General features: G+C 47.1%; 1 protein-coding gene across 1 annotated transcript in view; it reads right to left on the reverse strand.

Moving 5' to 3' along the window:
* ZC3H3 (zinc finger CCCH-type containing 3) overlaps positions 1-14374 on the reverse strand; it is a 127341-nt gene that overhangs the window by 29482 nt on the left and 83485 nt on the right. Inside the window, exons 5-7 of the mRNA XM_058830034.1 lie at positions 12528-12721; positions 2413-2494; positions 669-824 (exon numbers count right to left, since the gene is read on the reverse strand). Coding sequence (XP_058686017.1) covers positions 669-824; positions 2413-2494; positions 12528-12721 — 432 coding nt within the window. The remainder of the gene's footprint in view (positions 1-668; positions 825-2412; positions 2495-12527; positions 12722-14374) is intronic.

The following is a 14374-nucleotide window of genomic DNA, read 5'->3' on the forward strand; positions in this document are numbered from 1 at the left end:
TTGGAGCTGCACAACGTCACAGGCTGAGGGATTCAAACCTGTTGGACTGACCCAAATGGATCTGAGGAATGCTCCCGAAGGAATAACCTGGAGTGTGGTCAGGGCAGGGGTTCAAGTCACCCAGCCCAGAAAAGAAGGCTCCAAAGAGACCTTAGAGCCCCTTCCAGTGCCTAAACAGACTTCAAGAGAGACAAAGAGGGACTTGGAACAACAAGGAATGGAATGACAGGACAAGGGGAATGGCTTCCCACTGTCAGAGGGATAGACAGGATATTAGGAAGATACTTTTCCCTGTTGTTAGGCTGGCGAGGCCCTGGAATGGGATTCCCAGAGAAGCTGTGGCTTCCCCATCCCTGAAAGTGTTCCATGCCAGGCTGGACAGGGCATGGAGTAACCTGAGATAGTGGAAGGTGTCCCTGTCCATGGCAGGGGTTTGGAATTCAATGATCTTTGATGTCCCTTCCAACCAAAACAATTCCATGATTCTCTGGCCTCTTCTTGTCCTCCTCCTTTCAACCCAACAGTGCAGAACCTACACCTGACCCAGAACACCCATCCTTGTTGTCCTACACCTCTGTTATCAGTTTGCTTCCCTTAGGAATATCCCACAAGGAAGCACCAAAGCCACCCAACGTCCCAGTTCACCGCAATTCCGTGTCCATCCCTACCTGGTGCAGACAGCCACTTTCTCTGGATCATGGATGTAGGGGCAGCTGTCACCCCGATTGCACTTCCCGAAGCGGTTGTAGTACATACAATATTCCTTCTTTTTCTTCTTCTGCTTGGCTTGACGGATGATGGCCAAGCTCCTCTGCACAGCGCGGCTGAAGGAGAAAGAGAGACAAGGTCAGGGAAAACCTCCAGATCCAACACTACGATGAAATGGAGAAGACGCCTCAACAACACCTGAAACCACAGAGGAGCCCATCTTTGGAGAGTAAAATATTTAGGAAGCTCACGCTCATAAGCCCTAAAGTATTTTCAATTTTTGGCTGATTTTACTCCAAAGAATTAAAAATCCACTAGATAGCACCAAAGTCACCAGTGAGATTCCTTCCCACCCTCATTACTGTGATCCTCTCCTTGGATTTTATGAGTGTGGAGAGGGTTTCCCACACTTTTGGGGAATATGGTGAGGAAGGAAACATCCTCTCCTTGTGCACCACAGGATGCCAAGGCTGAATGACTTGGAGGGCTCTTCAGCACACATCCCACCAGCTGGGCCTGATGCTATTCATGGCCTTCAAGTGGGCACCTGGTCATGAACCTCAAAGAATGAGGACCTACGTGATGGCCACAGGGACAAAAAGTACCACCAAAGAGCAGAAAACTCCTTTTTAATTGGCTGGTCCCACTAAAAGCTACTTAAGGAGCTGAAAAGTTGCTTAGCACATGTTTTCCACAAGCTTCCAGCTGGAGAGGGAATTACCCAGCAGCTCTTGGGATGTGTGGAAAAAGGGAGGTTTTGAGATCTGGATGAACACAAACCATGGGGGACACCAAGCAAGTGATTCGGTGGTAGGGCACAGTCAGCTCCACTTTGCCGAGGACACAGTGCATTATCCATGTAAAATACAGGTTCAAGGAACTTATTTTCAGAGGAAATGCACATTTTTAACTCTGTAATTGCTGGTTGTCTGCAGCTCCTGTATTAAAAGGAGGTGCAAGGCCAAGTGTAAGGTCCTGGATGTGTGGTGGGTAATCCCAAGTACAAATCCAGGCTGGGTGGAGAATGGATTGCGAGCAGCCCTGAGGAGAAGGACTGGGGGGAGTTGGTGGATGAGAAGCTCCACATGATCCAACCATGGGAGCCCAGAATATCCTGGGCTCATCCCACAGCGTGGGCAGCAGGAGAGGGGGAATTTCTGCCCATCTGCCCAGCTCAGGTGAGATCCCACCTGCAGAGCTGCCTCCTGTTCTGGAGAAGGAACTGGCAGAAGGATGTGGAGCTGCTGGAGCAGATCCAGAGGAGGTCACAGAGCTGCTTCCAGAGCTGGAGTCCCTCTGCTCTAGATAACACTGGGAGAGCTGGGAATGTCCAGCCTGGAGAAGAGAAGGTTTCAGGGAGACCTCAGAGCCCCTTCCAGTGCCTTTCCAGTGCTTAAAGGGGCTCCAGGAGACCTGGAGAGGGACTTTGGACAAGGGATGGAGTGACAGGAAAAGGGGAAATGGTTTCTCACTGCCATAGGGCAGTGATAGATGGGATATTAGGAAGAAATTCTCCCTAATTCTCTGGGAGGGTGAGCAGGCTCTTGTTTATGACCACCCCAAAGTAGAAGCTGCAGAAAAGCAGCAGCCAGAGCTTCACCAAATCATCCTCCAGTTCAACAGCTTCTTCTGAAGCTCCTGACTCCCTGCTGAGCATAATTCTGAAGATGGAGCATGTCACTCCTGCTTCCCGTAAGTACAGACCTGGCGATGTATCGGCACGTTGAGGATCTGCTCAGGCTGGCTGGAAAGACCCCAGGACTGGGTATGGAGTGCAATCTCAATGCTGGAAAGAGAGAAAAACATGGATCATTGCTTGGAATAGAGAAATATTGCAGGAATTCACACAGCCCTCAGTACCTTAGGTCCACAAAAATGATTGGAGGGATGGAGATCCCTTGCTGTGAAGAAAAGCAGGGAGATCTGGGGTTGCTCAGCCTGGAAAAGGCTCCAAGGGAGAACTTGTAGCCCCCTCCAGTGCCTAAAGGGGCTCCAGGAGAGCTGGAGAGGAACTTTGGACAAGGGATGGAGGGACAGGAAACTAGGGAATGGCTTCCCACTGCCAGAGGGCAGGGAGAGATGGAATACTGGGAAGAATTTCTTCCCTGTAAGGGTGGTGAGGCCCTGGCACAAGTTTCCCAGAGAAACCATGGATGTCCCCCATCCCTGGAAATGTCCAAGGCCAGGCTGGACAGGGCTAGATGATCTTCAAGCTCCCTCCCAACTCTAACCATTCCATGATTCCATGATCTTATTTAACCCAAAGCATGGAGCTTTGGGTTAAATAAAAGAACCAGAGAACCAATGGATGAAGATGCCCTTTAGGGACTTCCCACCTCTGGAGCAGCCCTGGCAGAAGTGATCCTTCCCAGACCCAAACAGAGCAGGAATTTTCCCCCTCAGCACCCAAACGTGCCAGAACACTTCTGTAAGCAAATCCCAGGCTTCCACCATCAATCCAACAAATTTCCACGCTTGCCTTGGCAGCTCCCCACAGCCGGACAAGGAAGCCCAGCGCCCGCTCCCTTATATGCACGCATGGAATTAAATCATCCTTGACTGGTGCAGGGAAGAATGAATGGGAAAGAAAGGCTGGATTTCAGTTTTCCAGGTGGGATGAGAGCGGCTCAGTCACTCACCTGCCAGCCCGGGCGTGTTGGGAAGTTGAGCGAGTGGAATTTGATTGCGCGGCACTGCGAGCTGTCACTCGGCTGCCGGCGTCGACAAAGCCCCATCTGTTCCCTCTGCACATCAAATTCCATCAACGGGGCATTTGAGCCATCACTGAGATTTTTTTTTTTTTCCCTATTTTTTTAAAATTCCTTCTCATCCCATGCTGTAGGAGCATCTTTTTTAGTGCCACAATAAACATTCGTCAACATTGGGATGCTCTGAAGATGCCACTGAAGGGTCTCCATTAAGAGCAAGGTTGACTTCCCAAATGATGTGGGGGAGAAAACCCCACAGTAATCCATTAGGATAGGGCTGGAGCATCCTCAGCCCTCTGGAATTCTGTATAATATTCCTTAAAGCTACACCAGGAATCAGCTCCTGAGGGCAGCAGACAATCCTTCTAAATAATTAATATTTGGGGATAAAAGCAGATACACAGGGATGAACAAGTCTGGAATCACAAAATCATGGAATGGTTAGGGCTGGAAGGGCCCTTAAAGATCATCTTGGCCAGAAAGGAGGAATCACTGAAGAGATAAATATTGGATAAATAAAGGGGCCAACAGCCTCCTGCCAGTGGGTTGGAATTTTTATGTAGCAAAAATACATCAATGGAATTATTTTTTGGGGCTTTTTTTCCCCAGTTTTCATCTTCCAGCGAGAAGTCACACAACAAAATGATGTGCATCTCCCAGAGATTAATTCCAGGAATTAACTCACATCCCAAAGGCAGTTTAACTCCAAGAGCTGATCTATTCCATGACAAAATCCATGTGAGATCTATCCAGGTCTGGCAAAGCACCTGGAAGCTGGCAAAGAAACTCCCCCATTCACATTTTTTCCACTCCCTGATTATTCATCCTGTATGCAAATCCTCCCCAAACTATTAGAAAATAAATTTCACAAATATTTCTCCAGGACGAGCCAAGCCAAGAAAGCTCCATAATTAAACATTTCACTGTCCACTGGGATTTATGAAGAAAACTCAAGCTCTGTCGTGAGGATAATTTTAGAAGCTCTTGCATTATGGAAAAGAAGTTTAAATAAAAGTAAAAGCTCTGTGTACATCCAAGTAACAAGAAGGGGGTGCAAGATTGGGGGCTGGATGTTCCTGACTTTTCAGCAGGTCCAAGGAGCCTAAATTTGGATTTTTAGAGTGGTCGTCAACTCAGAATTCCCAATTGGTCACTACAAGAGATTTGCATTAATAAATACATAAATAAATATGTATTATGTATACATTGGAGGGTGTATTATTGAAACTGGGGTGAAATTGGGACATCAAAAGACATTGGAAAATGGGATAAGGGTTAAATTCCAACCTCAGGAGATGAAATTTGCTGCAGTATGGCCTAAATTGAAAAAAAAGCTGAAACAATTCCCCCAGGACTTGACTTCAGGAGTCTCACTTGGTCCAGACAAAACACTGGGCACACCCCAGTCCCAGATCTGTCCTGTTTTCTCCTCAATAACTTCCCAGCAGGGGAGAACACTGGGACACAGCAGTGCTGTCAGATCAGGAGAGCAACTCCCACATCCTTGGCATTGCCCAAGTCCCTCACTATGGAAATTTAAAAAGGTGCCACGGCAAATTCCTCCCATGTGCACACTCCACGGCAGTGGGAACGGAATGGAGAGGGGGGGAAAAAAGCAGGAAAACAAGAAAAGCTGCCACAGAGAGCATCAAGAACTGCACATTGAGGGCTTTTGAAGTGATTACAGCCGGCACAGCGGTGTCAGCCGGGATGTTTTCCACCCTGTGGAAGGGACAGGTGGATTTCTCTCCCCCTTTCCCGATGATTCAGTCACTTGGAAAAGCATCATCCGTAAGGAAACCCACAGCCCATGCAAACGGGGTTGTTTCTCTTAATGCATCATCCCAGCCCGACGCTGGCAGCTCCGGCGGCTCCGGTGGCTCGCGGTGAGAAGTGATTGTTGTTCCCAATCCAGCCGGGAGACTCCGCGCGTCTCTCCGGAGGGAGCGGGAGCTGTCATGTTCATTAAATGCATGATTACAGCTATGATTAATAGCGGGGGCTACAGCCTAACTCCTTCTTTTTTTTTCCCCTACTCCTAGGAAGGAATCCACAGACAAGCAGTTCCCCGGTGTTTTCCGCAGCGTTTGGCTCAATGTTTGTAATTCCAGCTTTTGATGGAAGAGGGGGAAAAGGCACAATTTATCCTTTAAAACAAGCAGGTCAGACGCTGCGCCCCTTCACCAACATCCAAAAGTTAATTAGGACCTTTTCATGTCCTTAATCCCAAAACTCAGCTCAAGTGGATCCAGGTCCATCTCCGGCATCCTGGGGTTTTTTGTCCATAACCCCGAAACACAGCTCAAGGATCAAGATCCTTCTCCTCCAGGGAAAGGTTGGCAGAGATTTCCCTTGGCAGTCCAGGAACTGCACTCAGGAGCAGCACTCGGTGCTTTCCAGCATTCCCACATGGATATCAGGATGCTCCCATCCAGTCCAACACTCCCGCTCAGCTCCCCATCACCCAAGGGCTTGGGATGTAACAAACACACCCCAAAAACATTCCAAATACTCCTTTGAGTTAAAAATTGGCTGCAAATAAAAACAGTTAATTATCACCTGCTGAATTATTTAGAAAGGACTTTACTGCTCCAAGGCACAGCTCAAGGATCAGGACCTCATCTCATGGAAAGGTCTTCTGGAGCATCTTATCCAATAATTTTGGGGTTTTTTTTAAATGGTGGAAAAGCTGTGGGAAACTGATTTAGCAAAAAAAAAAAAAAAAGGGGGAAAGTCCAGAAAAAGGAGAAATCCAGACTTGGAATGAGCTGGGACCAAGGGATGATGGACAAGAGGGTGAGAATACTGTTAGAATGATGAGTATTGAGTATCAAGCCCATTGCTTCCCATCTACTTCCACAATCCCAAATCAAGGATAATTTGTGAAAATCTTCCCCCAATCAGTAGAAAACTGAAATAGGCAGAAAAAAGGGAAGGAATTCAGAGCTGGGGTGTGGTAGGGCCAAGGGATGGGCAAGAGGGTGAGAACATTTTTAGAATGAGGAGTGTTGAGTATCAAGCCTGTTGCTTCCCATCTACTTCCAACATCCGAAGTCAAGAATAATTTATGGAAATCTTACACACAGAGGGAATCAACCAGGAATTCGCCCAAGCAATGGCAGGTAGGTGATCAGCTCCACTGGCCAGCACTCCAACCTGGGGATGACCACAACAGGGTCATCCCATCTTCCTGTTACTTTTTGCTCACCAGTTCCATGGTTTTGGAGTTTTTCAGTCCCTTATCCCCGTTGAGCTCAGGCTTGTTGAGTTCAATCCCTTAGTTTTGGGATTCCTCAATCCCTTGGCCCCTTCACTCTCAATTCCATGGTTTTGGGATTGCTCAATCCTTTTATCCCTCAGGTGTCAGTATCACCACACAAACTCTCCTCAGCCTGTTCCCACACAACCTGGAAAAGACTTCCTTAAACAACACTGGCTCCTTTAATAGTTCCCATTATCATTCCGCCTTGCCCACCGCAGCCTCCTTCGGAAAGAGCCGAGCGATTCATTTTCCGATTCTCTCCTTGGCTTTATTGCTGAACTGAAAGTTTTGAGGCTGCACTCGGGGAAATTTATTTCTTTAATTATTATTCATTTAAGTGGGTTCTGCGGATTTTGAGGATCAGCACTCGCAGCTGCTGGGGGTCATTTATTTCCCTCACTGGACAGCGCAAGTCCTCATTCCGGAGAAGACAAGGGGAAAAAGAAGGGATGAGCTGCCGCTAAACAAGCAGAGATTTTCCCATTTTCCTGCCCGACTGTCCCCACATCCCATGGATGTCCCTGAGTCAGGTGGTCATGAGTGTTTTATGAACAAAGCAACTTCAATTAATGGATCAGCTTCAATTAATGAAGCAGCTCCACGTTGGATGTTGCATGAGCAGATGTGGGCGAGGAGCAGGATCTGAGCCCTGAAATTCCAGAGTTGAGGAATGGGAAGCAAAAGGGATTGAGCAATCCCAAAGCCAAGGCATTGAGATGGAAGGGGCCAAAGGATTGAACTCCAGAGGGATAAAAGGATTGAACAATCCCAAAACCATGGAATTGAGAGTGAAGAGGTCAAAGGGATTGAATAATCCCAAAAGCAAGGGACATTGCTCAAAAGGGGCCGAGGGATTGAGCTCAAAAGGGCCAAAGGATTGAACAATCCCAAAATCAAGGGATTGAGATCAAAGGGGCCAAGACATCCCACGATCCCAAAGACACTGAGATTGACGGGGTCATGGAGCTGATCTGAAAAAGGGTGAGGGATTGAAGAAATCCCAAAAACAAGGGATTGAGTTTGAAAGGGGTAAGGGATTGACTCATCAACCCCCAGAATACATGGGACTGCAGTCCAAAGGGGTAAAAGATTCAGTCATCCACAAAAGCAAGGACTGAGGCAAAAATGGGTAGGGAAGGAAGAATCCCAAAAGCAAGGGATGAGTTTAAAGAAATTGAGGGACTGAGCTCAAAGACACGGAACAATTCCACAAACAAGGGATTGAGATTGAAGGGGCCAAGGGATCCCTCAATCCCAAAGACGAGGAAGGCATTGAAACTGAAGGTGCAAAAGAATTGAGCTCAAAACGGGTAAGGGATTGAAGAATCCCAAATCCATGAGACTGAGATTGGATGGATTGAGACTGAAAGGATTCCCCAATCCCAAAGAGAAAGCCTTCAGATTGAAGGGGCCATGAAACTGAGCTCAAAAGGGGCCAAGGAATTGAGCAACCCCAGAAAGAAAGCATTGATCCGAAAAGAGGAAAGAATTGAGGAATCCCAAAGAAAAGGATTGAGTAAAAAAGGGGCCATGGGATTGAGATCAAAAGGGACCAAGGGATCACACAGTCCCAAAGAAAATGCAGTGAAACTGAGGGAGCCAGGGAACTGAGGTCAGAAGAGGTAAGGGACTGAGCAATCCCAAAGCCAAGGGAATGACTTCCAAAGGGGCCAAGAGATTTAACTGAAGATGGGTAAGGGACAGAGCAATACCAAAACCAAGAGACTTTAATTGAATTGTCCGAGGGATTAAGCAACACCAAAACAAGGGACTGATCCTGAAGAAGCCAAGGAATTGAGGTCAAAACAAGGCAAGAGACTGAGCAATCCCAAAACCAAGGAATTTACCTCAAAGGGAGTGAACATAAAGGGATCCTGATCCAGCAACACCAAAACCAGTGGAAACCCGAGGAAATCAACATTCCAAATTTCCCTGCTCTTACATCTCAGTGCATTGGGCTGGTCTCTCCTCCACCAATTTCTTCCTTAATCCTCCAGTATGATCCCAACACATTCAAGGTGTGTTGAAGACAGAAGACAGGAAAGTGGGTCATGATGGACAAACAAGAAGCTTGGGATGTTTCCATGGACATGGGTAAAATGCAAAGCCCAGCACACCAGAGCAAATCCTCCCTAATTCATCTTTAAATTAAAAGCAGAAGACTGGTGGTGGAAACATTCCAGTCCTTAATGCCTCCTTTCTGTTTGTAAAAAGGAGTGGCTCAGAGGAAGGAGCATCATTCCTACAAGCACTGGGCCAACAGCAGCACTGAGCATTTCATCACCCCTGAAAAAGTGGGAAGCGCATTTCCGTGACACTCAGCACTTCTAAAATTAGTTGGTAAGCAGGGAGGCCAGAGAGCACTTTCTTCCAGCACCGTGGAGATCTCTGAGTGTTGAGTTCTTCCACTGCAGCCCAAATCGTGTTCGGGAGCATTTGTGACTTGTCCCCAGACTGAAATAGTGGAGGAGGGACTCCAAAGATACTCCAAGGGCTGGAGCCCCTCTGCTCTGGAGCTAGGTTGGAAGAGTTGGGAATGCTAAGCTTGGAGCAGAAAAGGTATTGGGGAGAACTTAGAGCCCCTTCCAGTGCCTAAAGGGGCTCCAGGAGAGCTGGAGAGAGAGTTTGAACATGGGATGAGGGATAGGACACATGGAATGGCTTCCTACTGCCAGAGGGCAGGGATAGATGGGATATTGGGAAGGAATTCTTCCCTGTCAGGGTAGGGAGGCCCTGGCACAGGTTGCCCAGAGAAGCTGTGGCTGCCCCTGGATCCCTGGAAGTGTCCAAGGCCAGGTTGGATGGGGCTTAGATCAACCTGGGATAGTGGAAGGTGTCCCTGCTCATAGCAGGGGGTTGGAATGACATTGTCTTTAAGCTCCTTTCCGACCCAAACCATTCCATGATTCTGTGACCTTCCATCTCCCCAGATGATCACCTTTGCAGCAGAGAGGGGAAACTGAGGCAGGAGGAGACAGGAAGTGCATCTGGACGCAGGGAAAGTCCCTCCCAGTTCTGGAAGGCTGAACTCAACCATGTTTTAGTAAATAATTTGTTTCTCTGGGATCAGAGCCACCGTCACAATGTGTGAGAGATGCCTCAGCTCCGGAGGACTTTAAACTCCTCTTAAACCTCCACCTTTGGGAGCTCAGAAATCCTGAGTATCTCCAAGGTTCTGGAATCTATGGTCATGGAGACAATTCAAAAACACCAATAAATAAAAATCACATTGCTCAAGGGGCCAGCTGTCACCTCTGGAGTCCTCAAAGCCACCAGCCTTTCTCCAACCAAGAGCTAAAATCTCAGCATGAGGAAATCATGCAGGTGAGGATTTGCCCATGGAAAAACAGCCTGGACACTGCTGGAGCCAGCTCCAGCTCACGGAGTGCAATTCCTCTCTCGTCAGCGGTGGCGGCTCGTGCTGAGATTGGGGTCAGGGCTGGTTTCCGGACAATGTCAAACCTTAATTTGCTTTCTGCTGCTTTCAATTTTGTATTTCCCCTTCTGTATTTCTTTGTGAAACTCTACATTGCCCAGGACCTTTTGCTTCTCTCCCTGATTTCATGGAAATTCTTTCAAGAGTCTGGAAAACGCCTTAGCAGCTGGAGACAGAAATGAAGGAAAGGCTCCTTGTGAGTGGAGAAACCAAATTATTCTGCTTGTTTCATTAATTGCCATGCAGCAAATGGTTTCCACACCATCCCACTGCCTATTTTCTAAGACTTCTGCAAAGTGAGAAAATACATGGGTGCCGAAATACGTTATCCCAAAGGGAAAGAGCCTTTCCATGTATGATTCCGCATCTTTGTCTTGAACAGGGATGAGTAGAGAATGTTTAAGCTCTGGGTTTTCTTCTCCATCTTTGCCTGAGCAATGAATTACGCCACGTCCAAGGTCCCTATCCAGCTGGGAAGGCAAAAAAAAAAGTATTTTGATTTTTTTGTATTTTATTTGCAGTTTTCCAGAGAAAAGTGTGGAAGGCACATAAATCCTTTGGGAGCAGAGCCACACGTGGGATGAGAGCAAAGTTCTCAGCAGCTGCACTGGCTGTGGTGATGCTGTGAATGCCCCAGCAGGGTTATTTATGTTCAAAACACCTCCAAAAATTTTTCCTGGGATTGCAGTGACACTTTCCTTGTCCCCAAGCTGTGTGCCCTCCTCGTCCCTCCAGCACTAACAAAGTCAATTCCAGAAAAGCCATGGAAAACTGCTCTTCCCATTGCTCCTGGTAGCCCCAGGATTGATCCCAATACAGCACAGGGATGCAGGAAGCGCATCCCGAGGACCAAATCTTAACTCTCCATCAGCATCCATCAATAAATCACTTGGGAATGCTGTGATGGTGTGGACGGATCAGCCCCAGCGCCCCGCATCAGATTTTGTACTGTAGAGATAAAACCCCAACCCTATAAATCCAGGGAAAGAGCAGAATTATAACCCACTGGAAGTAAACTCCAAGCTATTAAACTGTCAGAAGCATTTCCCGTCTCTCCACTATTCCAAACACACAGTGCCTGGCACTGAAAGGGAAAGGAAAAGCCGTTTTTTTCCATCTTTTAAATAAACTTTGTCAAGTGTTGAAAACACAGAGCGTTGAGCAAACGTTCGCAGCCGATGAGAACACACAAATCTTCCGCCCTGCCAGGCCCAGTTATCCTAAGGCAAGAGGAATCTGTGGAATCCATCCTTGGGAAGCAGGATGAATTATGGGGAGAGATGAAAGATGACATGAAAATACTGATCTACAGCAGTTCCTCAGGTTTCGTGGTTACAAAGCCAACGTGCTATGTGGCAGGAGGAAAGAGGCGACAGCAAAATAAAGAATATCTTCAAAATAATAATCAGATGGGATTGTATTTTATAGGGAATAACCCTGGAAGGGATCTTCTCTCCCTAAGGGGGACAAATTAAAACCAGTTCTCTGAATGAGACCTCACTAGAAGACATGGTTTCAGTGAGAAAGGAAAAATGGTGGGATCACATCCCCTCCATGTCCTGTCACCCCAAATCCCCCCACAAGCAATTCCAAGGCCTGACTCTGCAGAAATCCTCCCATCATACCTTTGGCTTAATCCCTCTTCCAGAAATTTGCCTCTAAGTTGGTGTTTCTCAAAAAAAAGTTGGTGTTTCTTCCAAACCACCCCTCATTGCCTGATTTCCAGCATCACCCATAAAAATCCTCATCTCTACTCTGTTCATCCTTCCAGACAGTAAAATCAAGCACAAAGCCACCCATTTTGCCTTCCCCAGTTTAACTATCCCCAAAAATTCTCAATAAACCAGTTAGGGAGCAAAAATATCTGAGACCAAGAAGAAATTTTAAAAATACTTTAAACACAGTTAAAATCTGCTCTTTTGTAAGAGCCACACTTGAGGCGTCCAACACAGGAGAAGCTGAAACACAAATTAAATCAAAGCTGCAAGGTAAAGCTGGGAATTCATCAAAATCATTCCACGGTTTTCTGCAGAATGATCTTCCCAAATTTTTAGGTGAATATTGAATGCAATTTGATGAGCATCTCAAGCACATTGAACCTTGTGGTGCTGTTTGAAGTTATCCAAGACTTTGTTCATTAAACCAAGTTTAACAGTACATCTCCACAAGCTTGAATTAAGTCTGACTTAAGAAAAACCTCAATTTTCCTAAACCTTCAATTTTTCCAATATTATTTCCCCTTCAGAGCTACTGTAAAGCAAGAACAGCACTTGGCACCATGGGATCTCCACCACCTTTACATCTGGAATTCTACAAGGCCAGAGGATGAGTGGCAACCCACAGGCTGGGAATAAACAGCTAAAAACTGATCTCGATGGGTTTTGGACATGAATTGGGACAAATTTCTGCTCACCTGCTCTGATGGGAGTTTTGTTGCTCAAGTCCCTGGCCCGGACAGGGCTGCTGGAAGTTTTGGAGAGTTTGTTGGCCGACACCCGGTACATGACCCCGCCAATGCAGCGGAAGCCTTTGTTCCTCCAGCGCTGTTGGACGAGTTGGGATTTGCCACCTTGGAGTGAGGTCCGGGTTTGGTTTAACAATGGGGATCTGCAGGAAAAATAAAGTCAAGGTCAGCCCAAATTTGGGAAAATGTCACAAGGGGGTGCTGCTTCATGAGCAAACCATGGGACTGGAGACTCATGGAATGGTTTGGGTTCAAAGGGATCTTCAAGATCATTCCAACCCCATTGCCATGGGCAGGGATAGTTCCCACTAAAATGGAGGAGATGTATGGAAGAACCAGGGATGTTCTTGCTGTTGACAGAGGAAAAGTTCTGATTCCTCATGACTGACACCAAAAAAATGACCTTCAGGGACTCTCCTTCAACTTCTCCTATCCCTGCTTGCACCTCCAGCCCCAGCAGAAACAAGGAAATGTGGATGCAATTCCATGAGAGAATTGGAAAGGTGTGACCTTCCTGGAGCTTAGCCAAGTTTTATGGAGCTCTACAAGCTTTGACATCCCTGGAAGTGCTTCAAAGCCAGGTGGGATGGGACTCTGAGCACCCTGATCCAGTGGGTGGCATCCCTGTCCATGGCAGGGGTTTGGAACTGGATGGTCTTTAAGGTCCCTTCCAACCCAAAACATTCCATGAGTCTGTATTTTTTTGGTATTATTATTCCTATTAGTAATCAGATACCACAACTTTGATATTTTTATTCTGCCCCCAAATCTGTCTCTTGGAAGGATTTTCCTCAATCCCTGCATGAGACAAGTCACCCAAGAGCATTTCCATCCCCTACCTGTCACCTGGAGCTGATGCTGGACCTCAGCAGGGTCCAGTGGGCAGGGCTGGGGACCTGTCCCCACCTCCTCAACTCTCCCTAAATTCACAAACTCCTTCTTGAGGCAGAGGGATGGAGATGGATCGGGAATTGCGATCCAGTTATTGTTGCCCATAACATTATTCTGAAGGACCAGTGAGTTCTGAAGTGACATCTGAGGGATTAATATCACAGAATCCCCAAATCTTTTAGGTCTGAAAATAACTCCAAGGCCATGAAGTCCAACCTGTGACCTGGAACCACTCTGTCAATTAGAGCAGAGCACGGAGTGCCATGTCCAGGCATTCCCTGAACACCTCCAGGGATGGGGACTCCATTCCATCTCACTGGGCAGCCCATCCCAATGTTTAACAACCCTTTCCATGAGGAAACTCTTTCTGATGCTCAACCTGAACCTCCTCTGGCACAGCTTGAGGCCATTTCCTATCATTCTGTCACCGGCTGACAGGGAAAAGAGGCCAATCCCCACCTTGCCACATGTTCCAGAAAGGCTCCTCTACCACCCAGAATCATGACCTGACACCTCCTGCACCATCCCACCTCCCTCCTGACCCACAGAGCAGTCTCCCAGCTCATTCCTATCCATCCCCCACTATCCAAACAGAGCCACTGCAGCCAAATCAAATCTCCTCCAATATCAGTCGCCTTCCTCATTTAGCGCTAATCCAAACAGTAATTTGTTTATGCAAATTAGAGCTCTAATTTTGTATTAGCCCAAACTATGCTCATAATGCTATTAGCAGAACGTATATAAACCGCGCATTACCGGAGAATATCCGTAAATTAAGATCCCACTATCCTATCAGCGGAATGCAAACCCCGATGAGCATTTCCTTTAAATGAACATGTGCTCCAAAGAAAAAGAGAGCTGGAAAATGGAATAGTTACATTTCCTAATGCTGAGCGTGACAGCCT

The sequence above is a fragment of the Poecile atricapillus genome, chromosome 2 (assembly GCF_030490865.1).
Source record: "Poecile atricapillus isolate bPoeAtr1 chromosome 2, bPoeAtr1.hap1, whole genome shotgun sequence".
In the NCBI taxonomy this organism is placed as follows: domain Eukaryota; kingdom Metazoa; phylum Chordata; class Aves; order Passeriformes; family Paridae; genus Poecile; species Poecile atricapillus.